The 23016-nt window shown below is 35.5% G+C and overlaps 1 protein-coding gene across 3 annotated transcripts in view; it reads right to left on the minus strand.

Moving 5' to 3' along the window:
* Positions 1–23016, minus strand: part of POLA1 (DNA polymerase alpha 1, catalytic subunit) — a gene marked incomplete at its 5' end in the record, with an annotated part of 297636 nt that overhangs the window by 163326 nt on the left and 111294 nt on the right. For all 3 annotated transcript variants that reach the window (XM_080911044.1, XM_080911046.1, XM_080911045.1), the window contains 5 exons: positions 907–1038; positions 10322–10454; positions 12639–12844; positions 16117–16209; positions 16951–16983. In XM_080911044.1, coding sequence (XP_080767170.1) covers positions 907–1038; positions 10322–10454; positions 12639–12844; positions 16117–16209; positions 16951–16983 — 597 coding nt within the window. The remainder of the gene's footprint in view (positions 1–906; positions 1039–10321; positions 10455–12638; positions 12845–16116; positions 16210–16950; positions 16984–23016) is intronic.

Raw genomic sequence — 23016 nt, forward strand, 5'->3', positions numbered from 1 at the left:
TGCTACTTTGAATTTATGTGAAACTTGTAATGAAATATTACAGAACTCTTTTTTTTTTTTTAAAACTTGAAAGCTAGCTAAAGTAAACCATCTCTAGATGGGAGCAGTTATTTAGAAGACTACTACTAAGTAAGGTAATGAATGTGGCAATCTAGATTTAATCCAATATTCCTACACGTAGACCAGTGGTTTAGTGTGTATATGCATTCATGTGTGCACATGTGTGTAGAGAACAAGTAGGTATCAGGTGATTTGTTCAATCACTCTACCTTATATTTTATGTGTACATGTGTTTTATCTATATATCTGCCTGTGCAATACATTTGTATCTGGTACCTGAAGAGGTCTGAATAGAGTGTCAGATTAGAGTTACAAGCAGTTGTAAGCTACCATATAGGTACTAGAATTGAATCCAGATCCTCTGGATCACCAGCCAGTGCTCTTGACTGCTGAGCCACTTTTCCAGCATTCTTCTTTTTGATTGGATATTCTTTGCATTTACATTTCAAATGTTATACCCCCCCCAATCCCCTCCTCCTCTCCTTGCTTCCATGAAGGTGCTCCCAATCCCAACCACCCTCTCCCACCTTAGCTCCTTGGCGTTCCCCTTCACTGGACCAAAGGCCTCTCCTCCCACAGATGCCAGAAAATGTTATTCTCTTCCAGCACTCTTCTTCATATTTTTAAAACAGGGTCATTCAATGAATGCCATCAAGTTCTGAGTATTGGCATGCCCCCACCCTCCAGTACTACTGTTAAAATACAAGCTACTCCACCTGTCCTTTTTTGGAAGTACTGGAGATCTGAACTCAGGTATTCACATATGCAAGCACTTTTCCCACTGAACCACTTTCCCAGCCCAGGATTTGTAAGAATCACAAGTCTTCTACAACAGAATAGTTTTACCTGACAGATAACGTATGAAACTGTATCACCAGCTTTCACCTTCCTGCCTCCTTGAGAATTTATCCACAGTGCAACATGTACATGAGGTAGGCTTTTTTTATCAGGGTAATCCTGAGGATCCTTTGTCAATGCCTAAAAGACAAAAAGGAGAACAAAGTCACCTCCAAAATTTAGGATGAGAATTTCTATGCATATATGCTTCAAACAATTTTGCCAGAATCATTTATGTATAACATAACAGTGACAATGTATGCAGACAAATGGCCACAGAATCTTGCAACAGTCCATCCTGAAGGTTTCTTTCTCCATCAATTAGTAATTGGCATAACCTCACACAAGCCAAATAAATAAATATGTTTGTGACTTTTGCCACATAACATTTTTGAATATTTAAAATAATCAAGACTCTAGCTCCAGTGTTCTATATAGCCTTATAGTTCTCATGTTTGTAGCTTTCTTGTTTGATTAGTTATATTGAAGAATAACAGCTACTTTCACTTAATGATCTGTTTCTCAAAGGTTTGACTAAATAAGCCCCCCTCTAGTGTACCAAACAACACCAACTTTACTCTGAATGTCAACTTAAGCAATGAGTTGCAACAGAAAGTGCACACAAGGCCTAAAACAGCTACCAGTCAGGAGAAAGTTGTTTTCTAACACTGGTATTTGTATTGATGATATAGAAGGAAAGCGGGTAAAACTGTAGATGTGGTAAAAGTGTGAATCTCAAGAGAAGCACCAAATTGCACTAATAGTCACTGTATTCTTTCTACCACCATAGCAAGGTACTTTCACTTAAGAACATTCTTGACTAAGAAGTAAAATCTAGTAAGTTTTAGGGGGCAGTCTCCTTCTGTAGCCCAATTTGACTTGAGAACTCTCTATGCAGCACAGACTAGCTGAGGCAATCATTCTGTGTCGACTTACTGAACGCTGGTATTATTAGAGTGACCCATCATACCTAGCAAAGTTAGTAATTCCTAAAGCTTTTAAACCTTTCCAACAAGTTTACTATTTTGTATAATTAAACACAATGAATAGGCAAAGAATATCTGAAGAATAAAGGTTACTCTAGAAAAATTGTTTGGGCAACAATTTGAGGTATAGAATAAACTAAATGCTATTTAAATAGAATGCAATTTTTGCTTGAAAGAATGGTAAAGAAACTAGTCATTTTGACATATGGACCAGAACTTTCTCAAAAACGAAAAAAACCTACACTAAATAAAATCTGCTACTCCAAGAAAAAAAAAAATCAATCTGACAACAAGGATCATCAAATACAACCTTACAAGCACAATTTGAAATTTAGAAAACATGTTTCCACTTCTGAAAACTTAACAACTTCCTGATACTGGCTATTCCTAATGATATAGGAATATTTTAACATGATTCTAGATAGTTATTTGAAATACACTCATTTTAATATCTGCATAATTCAGAAAATCAACCAACAATAAATAATCATTCCACAATGTCATACAAGGATAAAATATCCACTATTCAAAATTCAACACAGGAGTAAATAAAATAAAAATATAGATAAACATGGATATAACACATTATTTTATACAATGAATATATACTAAAAAAAATAAGTAAAAACCCAAACTAAACAGTCTACTGATATGGTTTTGAACATCACAGCAAAATAGCATTTAAAAGTACACAACCTCTGGATTTCTTATGCAGGATCAAAGAAGAATCTTTAATCTATCGGGATAAAATCTTTTTTAATTATCTGACTATTCTAATTATCAACTGAAATTTATTTTTATATAGCAGTAAGACCATACATCACAGCAAAATAGACATCTAGAAAGTAGGTAGGAAAGTTCACATAGTGTCTACCAAGATGGGCAATAATGATTTGCAAAATGAGAAATGGGGGGCGGGGCGGGGAACTAGTGAAATTGTTCAGTGGTTAAGAACACTTCCTGCTCTTTCTAAGCACCTGTGTTTATTTCCCAGTAATGTATGGAGGCTTAAAACCATCTGTAACTCTAGATCAAAGAAATTGGATGCCTCCTCTGGCCTATATGGACACCAGACAAGCGTGTAACGCACTTACTTAAACATATGCAGGCCAAACACTCGACTCATGAAATATTTTTTAAATTATGAAACTGTGCCATTACCTAATGGTAACTTTCCTCTTAAAAAATTAGTTACTTTTACATAAAAGTATATATGTGATCAAATAAAGACATTTTAGCAACAAATCTATTAGTTTTAGGGAAAAATATACCAACACATCCAAACTGAACAAAAGCTCTAAAATTATTAAACTAATTGTAAGTGTAGAAAAATTTTGAGAACAAGGAATTTGAGAACTGATATGTTTTCTTGTTGTTGAGGATAGATTTCGCTATTCTTGGTCTTTTGTTATTCCAGATGAAATTGCGCATTGATCTTTCCAACTCAGTGAAGAACTGGGTTGGAATTTTGATGGGGATTGCACTGAATCTGTAGATTGCTTTTGGTAAGATGGCCATTTTTAAAATGTTGATCCTTCGACTCCATGAGCATGGGAGATCTTTCCATTTTCTGAGATCTTCCTTGATTTCCTTCTTTAGAGGTTTGAAGTTCTTGTCATACAGGTCCTTCACTTACTTAGAGTCACACCAAGGTATTTCATAGTTTTTGTGACGATTGTGAAGGGTATCTTTTCCCTAATTTCTTTCTCCACATGTCTGTCCTTTGAATATAGGAAGGCTACTGATTTGTTTGAGTTAATTTTACATCTGTCCACTTTTGCTGAACTTATTTATCAGCTGTAGGAGTTCTCTGGTGGAATTTTTGGGGTCACGTAAGGACACTAACATGTCATCTGCAAATAGTGATGTTTTTCCTTCTTCCTTTCCAATTTGTATCCCCTTGATTTCCTTTTGCTCTCTAATTGCTCCTGCCTGGAATTCCAGTACTATGTTGAATAGGTAGGGGAAGAGTGGGCAGCCTTGTCGAGTCCTGATTTTAGTGGGATTGCTTCAAGTTTCCCACCATTAAGATTGATGATGGCTGTTGGTTTGCTATACACTGCTGTTATTATGTTTAGGTATGGGCCTTTGATTCCTGTTCTTTCCAAGACTTTTAACATGAAGGGGTGTTGAATTTTGTCAAATGCTTTCTCAGCATCTAGTGAGATGACCATGTGGTTTTTTTTTTTTTTTTTTTTTTTTGAGGTTGTTTATATGATGGATTACATTGATGGATTTCCATGTGTTAAACTATCCCTGCATGCCAGGGATGAAGTCTACTTGATCATGGCGAATGATCGTTTTGATGTGTTCTTGGATTCGGTTTGCAAGGATTTTGTTGAGTATTTTTGCATCAACGTTCATAAGTGAGATTGGTCTGAGGTTCTCTTTCCTTGTAGGGTCTCTGTGTGGTTTAGAAATGAGGGTTATTGTAGCCTCAAAAAATGAGTTAGGTAGTTTTCCATCTGATTCTATTTTGTGGAATAGTTTGGAGAGTACTGGTAATATATTGTCAATAAATGTCTGATAAAACTCTGCACTAAACACATCTGGACCTGGGCTTTTTTTGATTGGGGGGCTTTTGATGACTGCTTCTATTTCTTTGGGTGTTGTGGGATTATTTCGATGGTTTAAGTCCTGATTTAACTTTAGTACCTTGTATCTGTTTAGGAATTCATCCACTTCCTCCAGATTTTCTAGCTTTGTTGAGTATAGGCTTTTGTAGTAGGATCTGATGATTTCTTGAATTTCCTCAGTTTCAGTTGTTATTTCTCCACTTTCCATTCTGATTTTGTTAATTTGGATACTCTCTCTTTGCCCTCTAGTTAGTCTGGCTAAGGATTTATCAATCTTGTTAATTTTCTCAAAGAACCAGCTCTTGGTTTATTTGATTCTTTCAGTGGTTCTTTTTGTTTCTATTTGGTCGATTTCTGCCCTAAGTTTGATTATTTCTAGCCGTCTACTCCTCTTGGGTGTATCTGCTTCCTTTTGTTCTAGATGTTTCACCTGTGCTGTCAAGTTGCTGATATGTGCTCTCTCCAGTTTCTTTTTGGAAGCACTCAAGAGCTATGAGTTTTCCTCTCAGTACTGCTTTCATTGCATCCCATAGGTTTGGGTATGTTGTGTTTTCATTTTAATTAAATTCTAGAAAATCCTTAATTTCTTTCTTTATTTCTTCTTTGACCATGCTATCGTTTAATAAAGCATTGTTTAGTTTCCATGTGTATATGGGCTTTTGGTTGTCTTTGTTGTTATTAAAGACCAGCCTTAGAACATGGTGATCTGAGAGGATGCATGAGAGTATTTCAATCTTCTTATATCTATTGAGGCTTGTTTTGTGACCAATTATGTGGTCAATGTTTGAGAAGGTGCCATGAAGTGCTGAGAAGAAGGTGTATTCTTTTTTTTTTTTTTAGGATGATATGTTCTGTAGATATCTATTAATACCAGTTGCTTTATAACCTCCGCTAGTTTTACAGTATCCTTGTTCAGTTTTTGTTTCCCTGATCTGTCCATTGGTGTGAGTGGGGTATTGAGGTCTTCCACTATTATTGTGTGGGGTACAATGTATTTCTTGAGCTTTAGTAGGGTTTCTTTTATGAATATCGGTGTTTTTGTATTTGGAGCATATATGTTAAGGATTGAGAGTTCCTCCTGACAAATTTTCTCTGTAATGAGTAAAAAGTGTCCTTGCTTATCTTTTTTGGTAACTTTGGTTGAAAATCTACTTTATTCGATATTAGAATAGCCAATCCAGCTTGCTTTTTGGGGCCATTTGCTTGGAAGGTTTTTTCCCACCCTTTTACTCTGAGATAGTGTCTATCTTTGTCTCTGAGATGAGTTTCTCGTATGCAACAAATTGCTGGGTTTTGTCTATGTATCCAGTCTGATAGACCATGTCTTTTTATTGGGGAATTGAGTCTATTTATGTTAACTGATATCAAGGAATAGTGGTTGCTCTTTCCTGCTATTTTTATTTTTAGAAGTTGAACTGTGCCTGTATGTCTTTCTTCTTTTGGTTTTTTTGCTTAGGAGTTTTCTTGTTTTTATTAGGATGTAGTTCCCCTCATTTTAATCGGTTTTTCCACCTATAATTCGTTGTAGTGGTGGGTTTGTTGTCAGATATTGTGTAAATTTAGTTTTGTCTTGGAATATCTTAGTCTCTCCATCTATGGTGATTGATAGTTTTGCTGGGTATAGCAGCTTTGGCTGGCACCTGTGCTCTCTTAGGGTCTGCATGATGTCTGTCCAGGCTCTTCTAGCTTTCATAGTCTCTGTTGAGAAATCGGGTGTGATTCTTATTGTTCTCCCTTTATAAGTTACATGGCCCTTTTCCCTTACTGCTTTTAGTATTCTTTCTTTGCTTTGGACACTTGGTGTTTTGACTATTATGTGTCGGGAGGTATTTCTTTTCTGGTCCAATCTATTTGGAGTTCAGTAGGCTTGTTTTATGCTCATGGTCATCTCATTCTTAAGGGTAGGGAAGTTTTCTTCTATGATTTTGTTGAAGATATTTACTGTGCCTCTTAGTTGATATTCTTCACCCTCTTCTATTCCTATTATCCTTAGGTTTGGTCTTCTCATTGTTTCCTGGATCTCCTGGACATTTTGGGTTAGGAGCTTTTTGGTTTTTGCATCTTCTCTGACTGTTTTGTCTATGTTTTCAATGTTGTCTTCGTCCCCCAAGATTCTCTCTTCCATCTCTTGTAGTCTATTGGAAATGTTGCATCTGTGACTCCTGATTTCTTTTTTAGGTGCTCTACCTCTAGGGTTATCTCTTTTAGTGTTTTATTTATTGTGTCCATTTCCGTTTTAAATTCCTTCTTCCATTCTTTCATCTCTTTGGTTCTGTTTTCCTCTAGTTCTTTGAGTTCTTTGAGTGTTTTTCTTGTTTCCTCTTTAAAAGCTTCTAATTCTTTATGCTTTTTCTCCCGTTCTTGTTTAAGAATGTCTATCATCGTCTTGAGGTATGATTTTAGGTCTGCGTCTTCTTTTTCTCATGTGTTTGGCATTCCGCTGTTTGCTGTGATGGGAGAGCTGGGTACTGGTGTTACCCAGTTGTTGGTTTCCCTGGGGTATGTTCTTTCCCTTTCCTCTTGCTATCTTGTTTTCAGTCTTGTTTCCCTGGATCACTGCTGGATCACCACTGGCTCACTGCTGTTCCTGGTGGCAGGTGGTCTGAGTCATATCTCAATTTCTTAAACTTAGACTATGAGTTCGATGGGCAATACTGCATGGATATCTTTTAAATACAGCTTTATTTAAGAAAACTATTACCTTCAACAAATGGCTATTCTTGCATACAATATTAAATTCTGTACATTGTGGAACAGCAGTTATAAATATAAAACTGAGAGTATTCAAAGATTTTACAAGCTACATTTAGAAACCTTCATAAAATCACACACACACACACACACACACACACACACACACACACACACACACGGGATGAACCAAAGTGTTGTTGAAATTAAAAGAGGGCAGGCACAAGGCCTGTAGTTGTACAAGAAGGAAGGTTAAGCAGAAAAAAAAGTTTTAGAAAGAGGAAGAGAGGAGAAGCCAGAGAAGGAGGCAAGATGGAGGAAGAAGAGGATGATCCTCTTCATAGCTACAGGTTGTTAAGAATATTTTATAAGAAATGAATTTGTACAGGATGATTTGCCTTGTCTAGGTGGGCAAATTATATCTTATCATTGGCTCTGAGTTTATAGTGTGGACATTTTGTGGAGTGTAAATTCATTAAGAAAATCTGAGATAAAGCCATTGTTAGATTACAAGTTTCTGGAGTTTTTAGAATTTGCCAGGCTAGTTGGAGTGTGGTAGAGTTTGGGGCTGGCACTCTGATGGAAGACAGATACCAGAGTGAAGAGGCCGCCTCTGAGATGAATTAATGTTAATTCTGTATGGCCCACAGGTGTCAGAAATAGCATAGAAAAGACTGCCCATGTCAGAGAGGAGCAGGGGACAGTGTGGAGAGGTGCTGAGCTAAAACTGGTACCCGTCTTTTTAATATTTACTGAAACACTAGAGAGATAGCTAATGGGTGATGTCAGTTTGACCTCTAGTTGGTTGGATGGAGAGCTCTAACTCCTTCAAGTTGTCTTCTGGCCTTGCCCTGCATGCCATGGCATCTGAACCCCCACACTCACACACGTACATATGCACAATCCTGTGCCCCACCCTCAGCTCCAAGCACACAGGCATGCAATTTTAAAGTATTTTAAATGCACTCAAGTAGTATAAATTCAAGGTATCCATGACTACTAACAAACAAGATTCAAAGTATGTTGTGTTATCTTACAAATATTAAGATTACAATAGTACAGAAAAGAAAATCACATTTTTTTTAACTTTTTTAACAAGGTCTATAATCTCCATAAAAGTCTCACCACTTTTTGTAGTCCTCCACCCTAATCTCTAACTTGCCATTTTCAAGCTCTACCAACATTATCTACAAAGATAATAAAAACAAGCAACCAAACAAACAAAAACCATCATACTTTTCTAATAAGAGCCAGACCTTTTCTATTCAGTTCTCCTTTGAAAGCAGTAAAATGCAAAATTTCAATTTCCCAAATTTTAAATGATATAAGTATTGAGAAAAATGTTAAAGATTAACAGAAAGGCAATTCATCTTTGACATATGATTAGCTTACTATAAAGTAAAATAGACTTCTAACCATGATATAATTCATCAGAATTTACTATACTTGCAACAACACTATAAAAAGTTTAAAAACCAAACCAAACAAACAAAAACCAAAAAAACACTGTCATACTATGTGGCCTTAGCTGGCCTCAAATACAATAAAGGTGGGCCTTAAAAAACCCTTTGCCTCCCAAGAGCGGGCATTACTACTATATCCAAAAAACCCTCTTATTTAGAAAATTTTGAAAGGACTGGAAAGACAGTTTTGTCATTAAATTGGTTAATCTGTGATAAGAAAAACAAACAAAGTAGCCAGATCAGTTGCCATCCTAACCCCAGAAAGTCAGAGGCAGGCAGCTCCCTGCAACCTCTAGAACTTACAGGCAAGCCAGCCAGCAACCCATTCAGTAAGTTCTAAGTCAGTGAAAGACAAATCTGTCTCAAAAGACAAGAGGAGCTAAGAAGATATAGCTGACATAGCACTTGTACAAGCAGAAGATACTGAAACCCATAAAAGAAGTTGGGGACTCATATGGAAGAATGGGAAGGACTGTGGGCCCCTAAGAAGATAGAAATTCCACAGTAAAAACATCAAAACCAATTCACTTGGACCTTTGGGGTGCTCATAGTCTGAATCACCAACCAAAGAACATACATGGGCTGGACCTAGGCCTCCCTGCACATATGTAGCAGATGTGCAGCTTGGTCTTCATGTGGGACCTCAAAAACTGGAGCAGGGGCTGTCCTAAAAGCTGTTGCCTGTGGATGGGATATGTTCTTCTAATCACCAAAATTCAAGTAAAGACAAACTGACTGTGAAATTTTCATATCTACTATGGTGGTAATCTTTTATTTTTAAAAAATCATCAGCATGATAAAGGAACTATGATGCAAACAGCCTGCATATTTCGTTATTGTTAAGTGATATCACCTTTTCACAAAACAATTTTCCTAGATCCATTCAGATAGGTAGTTTTGTTTTTTGATACAAATGTTCTTTTTTTGTTTCATGTAAAAATAATTCATCTGAATGCAAAATAACAAGTGAATGAAGATGTTCATGAAGTTATTTAAAGTAAAATTTAATGAAGAAAAATCAAACATGATTAACTTTGTTTATGGGTGCTAAGAATCAAACCTAGAAACTTGCATATATGATTTTTCAGATAATATATATATATGTAGGAAAAGAAATCCATACCCACAATGTGATATTATTTAAAGATGTACAAGTGCTTTAGATATAGAGTGGTTACCACTACTATCTTAATTCTGACTGAATCTGTACCCAAAAGCCTTTTGACTACAGATATTCAAGGTATCACCATCTGTGAAGTATCATACACATTTGGGTCAGAAGCAGGAGAAAGACAAGGAAAAAGAAACGGGGAAAAGGTGAAAAGGGGATGGGTGGAGGGAGAGGGAGAATGAATAAAACTATAAGAATGAATATGAATGAACACATCTATGCATCAAACAATTATTATTTTAGAGGACTATGAAAAAAGGACCGTGAAAAGCATTCTCTAGGCCATGAGACAGGCTAACTCACTCCAAATGCTATCTGGAAGTAAAAGGGAAAACAGGCTGTCTGTGGCGGCCATGGCAGTACCTGTGGCTGAAAGAGCTATGCTAATAATGCTCAATCTGTGAGGCAGTTGTTAAGCAGCTTTCACCACCAGCTAGAATTTATTTAAATTGCAAGGATGAGGTGGTTCCTCAAATATCTGAAGGAGGAGAAAAACACATGAGAGCAGCTGGGCTCAGCAATAAATGCTACATTTACCTTGTTAATTTCAAACTGGCTCACTGGGACACTGCCATTTAACACATTTTCTCCAATTTCTATTAACCTCTTCTGAATGTTTTCCACAATGGTGTCCCGGCTTTGATCAGAAAGAATCTGGCCAATGACAAAGCTGTATAAAGAAAAAATATGATTTTTCATATCGCATGTCATTAACAAAGACAGACATCATGTTGCTAGATTGGCATGTGGACAAGAACTTATTGCTAAGAGCTAATATGAGGGTTAGTGTCTAAAAGGTAATTTGCATTTTACTTTATTGCCTATGTGTATGTCTGCACATCCATATCTGTGTCTGGTATCAGCAGAGGACAGAAGAGGGTTCCCTGAAACTAGAGTTGAGGAAGATTGGTATTGGAAATCAAAAGCAGCTCTTCTACAAGAGCAACGAGTGTTCTTAAGCACTAATCTCCCCAGTCCCCACTGCTTTGTTTTTAAATATTAACTCTTCTAAAACTTTACTAACCTATGAATTCCAGGTCTGCCCTTTGACACAGACTACTCATTTATGTAGCAGCTAATGCATTTATATACAATAGAAAAAATGTTTGCCATCAGATTTTATAATTATAAAATACAGAAGCAATTATATTCTAACCATAAGTTAATATTTTAAGATAAATTTTATGTTATTGATAAAGCAACAAGATAGAATCTCTGGTATCAAGATAGAATCTCCATCTAAGATGGATATTTTACTAAGTAAGAAGAAACATAAAGCTTCATAAATAAATTTTAAAAATCTAAGAGGCTAGAAAATTGCCTCAAAGGTTAAGAGTACTTGTTCTTCCAGAGAATCTAGGTTAAATTCTCAGCACCCATATGGCAGCTCACAAGTCTAGTCTCTGGAGATCCAATGCCCTCTTCTGACATCGATGGGCACCAGGCATTAGCACAGTGCATAGACATACATCTGGCAAAACATTCATATACATAAAATACACTAAAAGGGAGTAATAATTCCAAAATACCAAACTCTTCTTTTTTCAGCATCATTAAAATATGTTCAACGTTTTAACTTTTAGGCTATCCCTAAAAATTTTATATTATTCTACAAAGCCTGAAGAATAAAGTAGCCAACATTTTATCGATTTCTGAGAAAACGCAGATCAAGAGTTTGACAGTTGTTTTATACTTTATCAGAAAAAGACTCCTCAGACAAATTTACTTCTATTATTATGCATCTTTTCTTAGAAAACACAAAGCTGAGGAGAATACTAACTGACAGAGTATACAAAGTAGTCTTGTCTTTGAGTATATTTGGGAACAATGAAGCATTCCAAAGCACATTTTCTAAGACATGAACCATGGCCTATACTCCAATGAGCACCTTTGCCTAATCAAGAGGAGTTTTGAGGAAGCAACACTCATTCAATGTGTCAACTTGGTAGCAGAAAGAAGATTGGAAAGTAAGTTTACAATGCTGACATTTATCAAAAAATTAAACTTTTAAATTTAGCCATCAAGGGAAACTTCTACTTTCAGAACTGATCTAAATCACAAAATAGAAATATGTGAAAGATATAACATATCTAAACATTAATTTTTCAGACAGGTATTTCATACATTAATGTGAGTACAGATTTTTTTTCTCATAATCTTTAGGTTGTAAGGCTAATGGGTCATGTATTACTTCAGAAGCACACACAGTATTTTAGAACTTGCTCTCGAATTAATCTGAGATTAGTAAGAATCATTTCTATACAAATGATATAGAGGAATAAAATCTCACTACATGGCCCACTTTTAATAGCACATTTCAAACCACATAACAGGGAAATCATAAAAATCACTTTCGAAAAGAGGAATTAAAAAAAAAACAATTATCAAGAAAAATCTACTCTGTAAGGTCCCAAGTTTAAAGAGTTATTCTCACCATGAGATGTTATCTTATAGCTAGTGTTTCTTACTGTGCAAATTTAGCTTTAGCTAACTTTTGATCTTACTGTAAAATTTTATTTGTAATTTGCAATAATAACAATAACAACAAAGAAGAAAGTTGTAGCCTTATGCTTGGCAAACTCTAGGCATTTTCCATAGCACTTAAGATTTTTTAAAAATTATTTATTTTTATTTATGTCCACTGGTATTTTGCCTGCATGCCTGGATGAGGGTGTCAGATCTTGGAATTACAGACAGTTCTGAGCTACCATGTGGATGGTAGGGATTCCTGTTCTTCTGGAAGAGCAGTAACTGCTCTTAACTGCTGTGCTATCTCTCTAACCCCGCACTTGAATTTTTTTAAACAAAAAAATTTAAGAACAACAAAAAATAAATAAATAAAAGCTAAACTCACTTTCCAGTGTCCTTGGCAAGATCACACCAGTCTCTTCTAACTATATCTAATCCTTTCAGCTCCTGCTTGGTAATGTAATTCCCATCGGATGTCGGTTCAACAACCAGAGCAGCATATTTCTTTTTCTTCAGCAGCAGCAGAGACTTGAAAACACCATCAATGTCTATTTCAAGCAGTTTATACAGTTTATTCACTTCACTTTTTACCTGTGAAAATTTAAAATATTGTCAGATTCTCAAAACCTAAGTGGAAAAAGATGAACATGCTATGAATTTCCAAGAGTTATCTTCAAGAGAACTTGAAAGCACATATAATTAAAATTTATTATTCAACTTATAAGTGAAATTATTTAGTGTAAAATTTAAGGCCATTAAGAAACAGTACAAAATCAAATCTTAAATCACTTTCCAGTATTTACTGGGAAGACTCTAAGTTAGAATATCACAGAGCTATGGGCTCATGAATGCTCACTGTAGCACTATTGATGATAACAGTTACAAATCAGCCTAGGTGTCCATCTAGAGAGAAACATAAAAAATATTCATTATACCTATGCATAATGGAACTTTTTCTAGGTATAAAGAATGAAATCATAATGTATATATAAAAATAGATACAACAATAAATTATATTCATCTAGTTAGTTCACATGCAGAAAAATAACTATTGCTTATCTTCACTCATTTGTAGAGTTTAGATTATACATGTATACATCCATATACATATAAAACCATATAATAAGTAGATTGTAGAAAGTAAAAACAAAATTATTTAAGAGAACAAAATGGATTCACTCACATTTCGGGGGTAGGAGTCTATGAGAACCATGCCCAAAGTACATTATAAACATGTCTGTATAAAGCTGACATATATGTATACTGTAATATAAACTAATCAAAAATAAAATAAAAATATGAACAACTTTGGGAAGCTGAGGCAGGATGAATTCAATATTGAAGTTAATTTTGGATGCTTACAATGTTCAAGAACATCTAGAGCCAAGATTTTATCTTAAAAATAAATATATTTTTTAAAATTAACAAATAGACACTAATATTATTTATAATTCTATCAAAATAAATGCTAGGACTAGATCTTTTGACTTCAGGAAATACATAATAACTATGGGAAGTTCTTTCTTGGTTCTAAAGACAATGCGTATATATTGGCCTTGAAACTACTAAATTGATTAATAACTAGACAGTGCAAATAATATGTGGCTAAAACATCAAATAGAACTTTGTTAAGTAATATCAAAAACTGACATTAGCACTTTGAATACTTATGTGCTTGATGAATAAACACACGCCCGCTTGCCCTTTGCACAGAACAAATCACCTCTAGCGAAAACTAAAGAGCTTTGCAAGGCCAGTAAGAGTACAAAAAGCCAGTGCTCTGTACAAGAGAGTACAGTTCAAACTTCAAACTTTCCAGGAAGGAAAAAGATGGCAATTCCTAAGATATTTCCATTTTTTTTGAATAATAGGACAAAATCTTAACACATCAAGTATTCAAGAAATACTTGCCAGGACACTGTCAAAGGACAAAATGGCAACCAACAGATTGGGAAAAGATCTTTACCAGTCCTACATCTGATAGAGGGCTAGTATCCAATATATACAAAGAACCCAGGAAGTTAGAATCTAGATAATTAAATAATCCTATTAAAAAATGGGGTACAGAGGTAAACAAAGAATTCTCAACTGAGGAATACTGAATGGCTGAGAAGCACCTAAAGAAATGCTCAACATCCCTAGTCATCAGGGAAATGCAAATCACAACAACCCTGAGATTTTTACCTCGCACCAGTCAGAATGGCTAAGATCAAAAATTCAGATGACAGCAGATGCTGGCGAGGATGTGAAGAAAGAGGAACACTCCTCCATTGTTGGTGGGGTTGTAAGCTGATACAAGAACTCTGGAAATCAGTTTGGCGGTTCCTCAGAAAATTGGGCATAGTACAACCTGAGGACCCAGCTATACAACTCTTAGGCATATACCCAAAAGAAGCTCCAACATCTAACAAGGACACATGCTTCACCATGTTCATAGCAGCCTTATTTATAATAGCCAGAAGCTGGAAAGAACCCAGATGTCCTTCAACAGAGGAATGGATACAGAAATTGTGGTACATATACATAATGGAGTACTACTCAGGTATCAAAAACAGTGAGTTTATGACATTCCTAGGCAAATGGATGGAACTTGAAGCTATCATCCTAGGTTAAGTAACTCAATCACAAAAGAACATACATGGTATGTACTCACTTATAAGTGGATACTAGCCCAAAAAGCTCGGAATACCCAAGAAACCATCTGTAGAACTTAGGAACCTCAAAGAGAAGGAAGGCCAGAAAGTGGATGCCTTAGTCTTTCTTAAAAGAAAGAACAAAACGCTCGTGGGAGGAAATAAAGGGACAAATAGAGGAACAGGGATTGGAGAAAAGATCATCCAAAGACTGCCTCACATGGGGATACTTCCCATATGTGCCCAATAAACCCAAGTACTATCTGATGCCAAGTAGTGTTTACTTGCAAGAACCTGATATACATGCCTCCTCATGGGCTTTTCCAGAGCCATACTGATACAGAGGAGGATGCTTGCAGCTGTCAGACTGAACATGAGGACCCTGATGAAGGAGCTAGAGAAAGGACTGAAGGAGCTGAAAGGGTCTGCAACCTCGTGGGAAGAACAAAATGATCAACTAACCAAACCCACCACAGCTCCCAGGGACTAAAACATCAACCAACAGCTTCGCACGGAGAGACCCATGGCCAGATGTACATATGCAGCAGATGCATTTTCTGACATCAATGGGAGGAGAGGCCTTTGGTCCAGCAAAGGCTTATCTTCCCAGTGTAGGGAAGGCCAAGGTGCTGAGGTGGGAGAGGGTGGTTGGGAGAGGGAGCACCTTCATGGAGGCAATGGGAGGGGGAGGAGGGTGATGGGATTGTGGGAAAGGGATAACATCTGAAATGTAGATGTAAAAATTTTCCAATAAAAAAGAAAGGAAAAAAATATTTGCCAAGTGTGAATCAGTTACCAATGATTACTTCTAAATGTTCCTTTTTATTTTCTAATATTTTAAGTAATCCTATAAAATCAAATGAATGCGTACACGTGTATGTAGAAATAAGTAAATTTTCATTCAAATCTTTCTATGAAATATACCTGAATACTACCGGATGTACATTTCCTTGTGAATGACAATGTGAGAAGTTCTAATGTGACTATATGTAAACTTTTTGTTAAAGGAAAAATGTTATGCATTTCTGAAGGAAACCAATTGCCTTTGAATTTTTGCCTCAAAACAAAGCTGAGTGTAAGGAAAATTAAAGAGAATGAAACTTTTTATGACACCAAACTTATTATTTTCAAAAGTATACATGTGAGCCATACACATGAACGTATTGTATTTACTGTATTAAACAGAGTTCACAAACCCAGGTAAAATAAGCAATCATTAAATTATCTCACCTTATTTCCCAACTTAAATACTTCTTCAAGGTTGGTGCTATTGGTATTTATCATAATTGAATCTGTGTCTCCATAAATAACTTCAAGGTTCATCTAAAAAAAAAAAAAACCAAAGTTATAAAAATTAATGCCAAAACAATGGATCATTATACACAATGAAAGTAGAGGTTTTTAGTACTGGAAACTATAGGTGCCATTGATTTTTGACAGGTTGTGTTACTTAACATGTGTACAATCAGGGTGCACAAATAAAGATTAAGCCCTTCAGGAACTAGAAACGCAAGCAGTGAAAGATTGAGAAATCCTTTCCAATTTTCTTCTAAAAGTGCTGGGAGAATTAACTGTGTGTACTTTCAATTCAAACAGAATATAAAATCTGATAACAATAACAATAAGGCTAGGAACCAGGGTTTCTATTTAACGCTGTGACATGTGCTTAGTGGTCATGGTAATTTAAGTAGAAAAATAAATAGACACAAAAATTCTAGGGCACAAATATTTGCTAAATTCTCGAACAATATTTAGTAGACTATAAATGGTGCCAAAAATCAATAACAAACAACACTTGAGCACATAAGTATAAAGAAATGGAAATAAACTCTAATTAGCACCATTACTAATTTGCCTGAAATACATACAGGCTTCAAGCAGGAGCTAGATCATATCAATGCTGATACAAGAGAAAAGGCTGTAATTCATTAGAAGGGTTTATAAATTTAAATTAGGCATCCTAGAAAACAATTTTCAGTATGTTTGGGTTGCACTTTTTCTTGGACACAAGAATGTCATCTGGTATGTTTAAGAGTTCTTTTAGAATGAAAATGTTCGCATTACCTTCTGTACCATCTCTTTCGTATGCATCAAAATCTAAATAAAACAAAACTCAACATTAATAATATATTACAAAATTACAAAGACATAAATATAGAACAAGATATTTCCAATTTCTAAGCATCTTCAAAGTTCTTGAATATATCACACCAACCACTCTCAAATAACATCAATATAAGTTTAATCTCTGTGCTGTTGTTTAATAGACATGCAAACCAATAACTATCTGTATTCCTGTGTATATTTAATAAATATATATAACAAGGTACCCTTTAATAATATGGCAACGGTCACTTATTCTCAGTACCAATATTTTAATAGAATTATATGACTTTTCAAAAAGCTTTATAACACTTAAAATCTAGCAATTCATACCCATATTCAGAATCTTAAATGTATTCCATTTAACTTAAAATTATTTTGTAGATTAAGTTCCTTAAACATGACTATATGGAGTGGAGTTAGCCCAGTGCCCAGCAAAATGGTGAATTTCAATAAATAGTAAATGAAAACAAACATATAGATAATTATGAATGGGTTTGTTTCCAGTTCCATATGTTTACAGGTTATAAAACATAAAATAACATACACAGACAAAAGCAGATATAAGTTGCCTTGAACCCTATCAGAAGCATCATATTTAGTATGTGAAAAACTCTGAAGAAGTAATATGATGTAGTGAGAACAGAGACAGAGGCAAGGAAATATTAAATCATGTGCAAGACACTATACGAAGAACACCTCTTGCATTCTATAATTTCTTTCCCCAAGATCTCCAAGAGGTATCTACTATTAATATCCCTTTTTGCTAGCTGCCAAATGATAAAGAAAGTAATTTCTTTCTCCTAATCACAGCAAAACAAGGGCACAAAACCAGGCACTCTGGATCCAGGACAAAAGCCTTAATCACTCCACAGTATTGCCACACAAGTATCACTTGCTGTTTATACATCAGCCTAAATTAGAAGTCTCTTTTCCAGTAAGCCAGACAGAAGGATGCCTGCTTTGATTTTTTTTCTACCTTGGCAGCTAACTGAAATCCCAAAGTTTCCTTTCAGTCTTTCTTATTCTCCACAATAAGAGACAAAGTACACAGACAAGAGTACTTGCCTTTGAACACATGATACATCTATCCATAACTTCTCATCTCCATTTCCCCCTACCTTATTTCACTACTGCCCAGCTTTGTTCAGATATTCAAAAGTTCTTCATGGCTTCCATGCCTTGGAGGTCATGGTGAATTCTGATTAAGGTAAGCCAGCAGTTTTTATGTGGGCTATGTAGTGGAATTACCTGAGGATCTTTAAATAACTAAAGCAATGACAATCAAAACTGTCTCCAGAACATCTTTCTGGTGTAAAACTCTCCCTGACTCCAGCATTGAGAACTACTATGCAAGAGTACTGGCTTTCTAAACTTCATTACATGGTGCTACTTTTCTTTACGAAAACAAATATCCCCCTATATTCAATATCTGGGTCAGAATTCAAAGTTTTTTAAAGAGTTCCAAAGATAATTCTTGGGACTGAACCAAGAAAACCATGGTAATTCCATTTTGGAGATATTACCAATTTAGACATGTTCAGATAACAACTTTACCCTGGTCCATCAAAGGTAAGGGGAAATCCTCTAGGAAATTTATGATTCCTAGAACAATAGACATCATGGTGATCATGAAGGACCATGCCAGAACGTTCAAGCCAACCTGTTGAGAAAGCACCTGATTCCCAGGTTATATGATTATTGCTGAATGACACCTGTAAGGTAACTTTTCTTAATGGCTACCAACTTGAATGAATCAGGACTAATCTCCTAAAATGTTTTCAAAGCCTCCAAGATCAAGCTGCAATTTTACAACTACATCTAAACCCCAGATCTATCTGCAAGGCTGTTAGTTCCTTCACAAATCCTTAGCTGGCCAAGAGAAATTGGCCAGTCTGTGAATAGTTACCATACTACAGGTTCATCTTCATTCATACAGTGGGATTTCTTGCCCAGTCCTCTGACCATGATTACAATTTACAAAGTTCACCTTAAACCAAATTTTATTCCATAAATCCTGAGCTAACTGCCCCAGCCTAGAATAATCTCATTGATCCGTTCTTACTCTGTTTCTCTAGTAACCAAATGATGCTTTGTACTACTAATGATTGTTACCCTCCCAATGAGAGCACACCCAAGTGCAGTTTACACCCGCAGACCTTAGATATGACAAGCAATCAAAACTGCATGCCAAGTGACTGGCAGGTCTCACAGCAATCTCAATTCAATTTTATAATAAACACTAAAATTAAATTATGGGACAATGAAATGTAGAAAAAAACAACAATTTTTTGGAGGAAAAGGAAATAATGAGATGAGCCTAAGTTAAGCTAATCACAGAGAGGAACTGCTTATTAAAGGTTCACCTCCACCTCCTTATAAGACTTAGCTATTCTCATCACATACAACTCCATAAACTCTCTTACCTGCAAATGAAGTAACCCAGGATCAATTTGTCACCTTTCACTACATACACAGTATCTAATTTTTGTTCCTCTTCTCTCATAATGTGCAACAAATCCATGCTGTCATCCCTGTGAATGACCTAGCAACTTTTACCACTCACCTCTATTCTAATCTGCCAGACCCAATTATTTCCAAGCCTGATCTGAAGGTTGCTACCAAAACTATCTTCCCCTCTCTGGTGGCATAAACCTTTGAGTGATTTGGATTTTGTTGTTGTTGCTGGTGTTACTGCCAAGACAGTGCTACAAACTGCTTTTGTCAACTAGCACTTTCATTTTAGAGATGATTCTAAAGTCATAAGCAACTCACTTACTCTAATAACTACCTAATAGTCCATTATAGGAAGAGATCCTAATTTATTCAATTCATGTTTTATTCTTGAACAGAAGTCGTTTAAAATCTTTTCCACCATAATCCATATTTCAGTTCCTCCATGTGAACTTACTTGGTCAATCATATGTTTTATCATTTTTAAAAAATATAGCCCACTAAACTAACATAGAACCTATAATAATTTTGTAGATAGTTTCTCTCACCATGTTTTCCAGTGCTTTCTACCAAGAGCTGGTGACAAAAGCCCTCAAGTCAAAGTTCTCATCATAGTCTGCAACTCTCCAGACTATCCTTATCTGATGTTGTTTGAGACAAACTGGACACGGGCTAACCAGTATCTTCTTGTTCTCCTCCATTAAGCAGCTCAACATGGTGGATAATGTGGTAACCTATATAGCCCAATGTTTACCTAAGAACTAGTAAGCGATATCATTCAAAGACTGCCTTAAGCCCCACCCTCAATTCCAACTGCTCACCGAGGGATGGCTCTGTTGCTGGATACCCAGCAAATTACAAAACTTAGCATCTAGTAGAGGGCATGGTACATGGGGACCACTAATGAACAACTTTGAGGGTCATGGGTGAATGATGATGGGTTTCACAAGACCTATGTGACAAATGAGGAGAACTAAGTAGACACAATCTGAAAATTTAGAATTGTGTTTGACCCAGAGGTACCTGGCCTAGAAGCAGGACCTTTGGATTCATTTTCTTTTCATTGTGTTCCCACAACCTTATTACAAAAGTCAATCCATATTAATGTTCTATAATCTAATAATCATAAACTTATATGTCACAGGTATTTTCTCCATTGAGGAAATACATTCTTAAAAATAGCTACTGGTATCCAGAAAAAAATCTACTGGACACAGGGTACAATGAATACATGATGAGTGTTCATAAATTCACTTCAAAGTGACAAACCTAATATTAAAGCTAGCCATTCTGACAGAAAATCATTTTATAAGCACCATTGGCCAGCAAACAGGGCTCTAAGATTGCTAAATTCATTAATAAGGCAGTCTGCAGCTCTCTGATTCCACAGCAACACCTGCATATTTAGCTACTCATTACCAATTGGATGATGGAATTTTTTTCAAGCACATTTCAAAAATCTGCCAACTTCAAGTGTAAAAAAATAAACTTTGTGGTTAATTTTTCCCTTAACAAAGTACAGCTGTTGAGAATAATTGTTCAAGATCTTACCCTGTAATGTCAACTGCAGCAGAACAAAGAGTATTTAATTAGCAAATCTATCCAGTAATTCAACACCTATTATATAAAATGCCTTCGTGATTTTATTCAGGATAATTTGCTAAGAGGGTTATTACTGACATTCAGATGGAATTTAAAATTCCTACGCAAGTCGAGTCATAATAGCAGTAATGATCTCCCCAATCAGGAGATTCGGTGTCACACAAGGCTCTCTTGCAATGCAGCAGCCGATTTCCTGACTTCTTAATTCCTGGGCTCAGCTCAGTGAGAGCCCTTCATGCCGATATTTCAGTCAGCAATACATCTTTAATGGGACTCTATTAAAATAACTAGAACAAAAATGACTTTTTTTTTGGTTAAAAAGAATGACAGCACTGCCATCATATCAATCATTACAGGCTTTGCAGAACAGTGCGGTTAGGAAGAAAGAGGAGGGGGAAAATAGGAAAGAGGTGGGGGTGGGGATAGCAATAATTAAAATAATATCAAAAGGCATTTTAACCCAAATCTGAGCCTCTATGGCAAGAGAAAGATGGTAAAACTAGAAATGAAACTTAAAAGAAAAGTGCCCCTCCTCCCCCAGAATAGACCTACAATATGCAGTTTACTAAGCAGAAAGTACAAGTTTTCTACCTAGAGATCAACAACAGAAACCAAAGACTACGACTGACATGTATATTTATAGGTTCTCCTAACCTGCCCAGCAGTACACCTGGGTATTTATTTATATTTTCTTTCAAAAGAATATTGTTGTGTTGGAAAGCATTCAGAAGTTATGGAATGATTTGGAATATTGTTACAGATTAATAGTGTTTATTAACACTAACAAATTGAAAACATCAACATTTCACAGTTGAAAAAAGGTTTGTAGGTCCTACTCCCAAGGATCTGTCTACTATAACAGCTACTAGCAAGAATCACACTTCAGTATATAATCTGTGTTAAACATAATAAATTATATAAGATCAAATGTCTAACAAATAATGAATAAAGAGAATGAACATTGAAGTTGCAATGGCTATTAAGCACATAGAAATAACTGAAACATTAGTATAACGGGGGTAGAAAAATGAAGGACTGTGAATGATAGGAAAGAAAACAGTAGAAGAAATATTAAAATTATGATAATTTAGTAATCCAGTCAACATCTAAGTGCTTCCTACTCTAAGTTTCAAAAATTTTCAAGCAAGACCCAAGGCTACACAGTTCTCCTACTTGACGAACATTTATTTTAAGCACATATTATTAGATTGCATTTTTCTCTTTATTTTTATTCTCAATTTTTACATGTGTCTTCTGTGTGAAATGCTCAAAGAATAGCTACTGTGAGCTGAATAAGCATCCTGGTTTTTTCTTTAACAGTTCCTGCTTTTATGATAGTAGATTGCTTACTGCTGCTAACATTGAATTTCATTTTCTCTAAAACCAGAGTGTTCTTTAGTATCTAGTTCTCTGAGCTGGGTAGGAATAAAAAGAACTATAATGCTAAAAACAATGCTCTGTAAAGATAAAACATACAAATACAAAAAAAGCAAGAGGTCAAAACCTGCCCTGATTTAAGTTGCCAACTACTAGTTTGGTCTCTGGATTCTTACCACTGATTAAACAAGGAGGCTAGGATTACACTCAAATCTAAAAATCTGGAATTCCAAGTTTGGCATGCATGAATATCATCACAAGATTGGGTTGTTTTATTTCTGAAACACATTCATTTTCTTTAGTATTAGGAAAGACAATAATATATCCAACAAAATAAACACTGAATATATATATATATATATATCCATATTCTAGGTTGCTTTTGAACACTATTAAATAAACTAATTAAATAACTAAAACTGTTACTGTTCACAAATGGTCTACATAGCTTTATGGCCACTGTATAAGTGAGTGGCTGACTATATTGCAGTACTTAAAAATACCCAATCCCTTCTGTTGAGTTATCTTTTCTACTTCCACCAAGTGCCCATACACATCTATAAATATACCACGGTTTCTCAGCCTCGGAAACCA

This window comes from Micromys minutus (genome assembly GCF_963924665.1).
Source record: "Micromys minutus genome assembly, chromosome: X".
In the NCBI taxonomy this organism is placed as follows: Eukaryota; Metazoa; Chordata; class Mammalia; order Rodentia; family Muridae; genus Micromys; species Micromys minutus.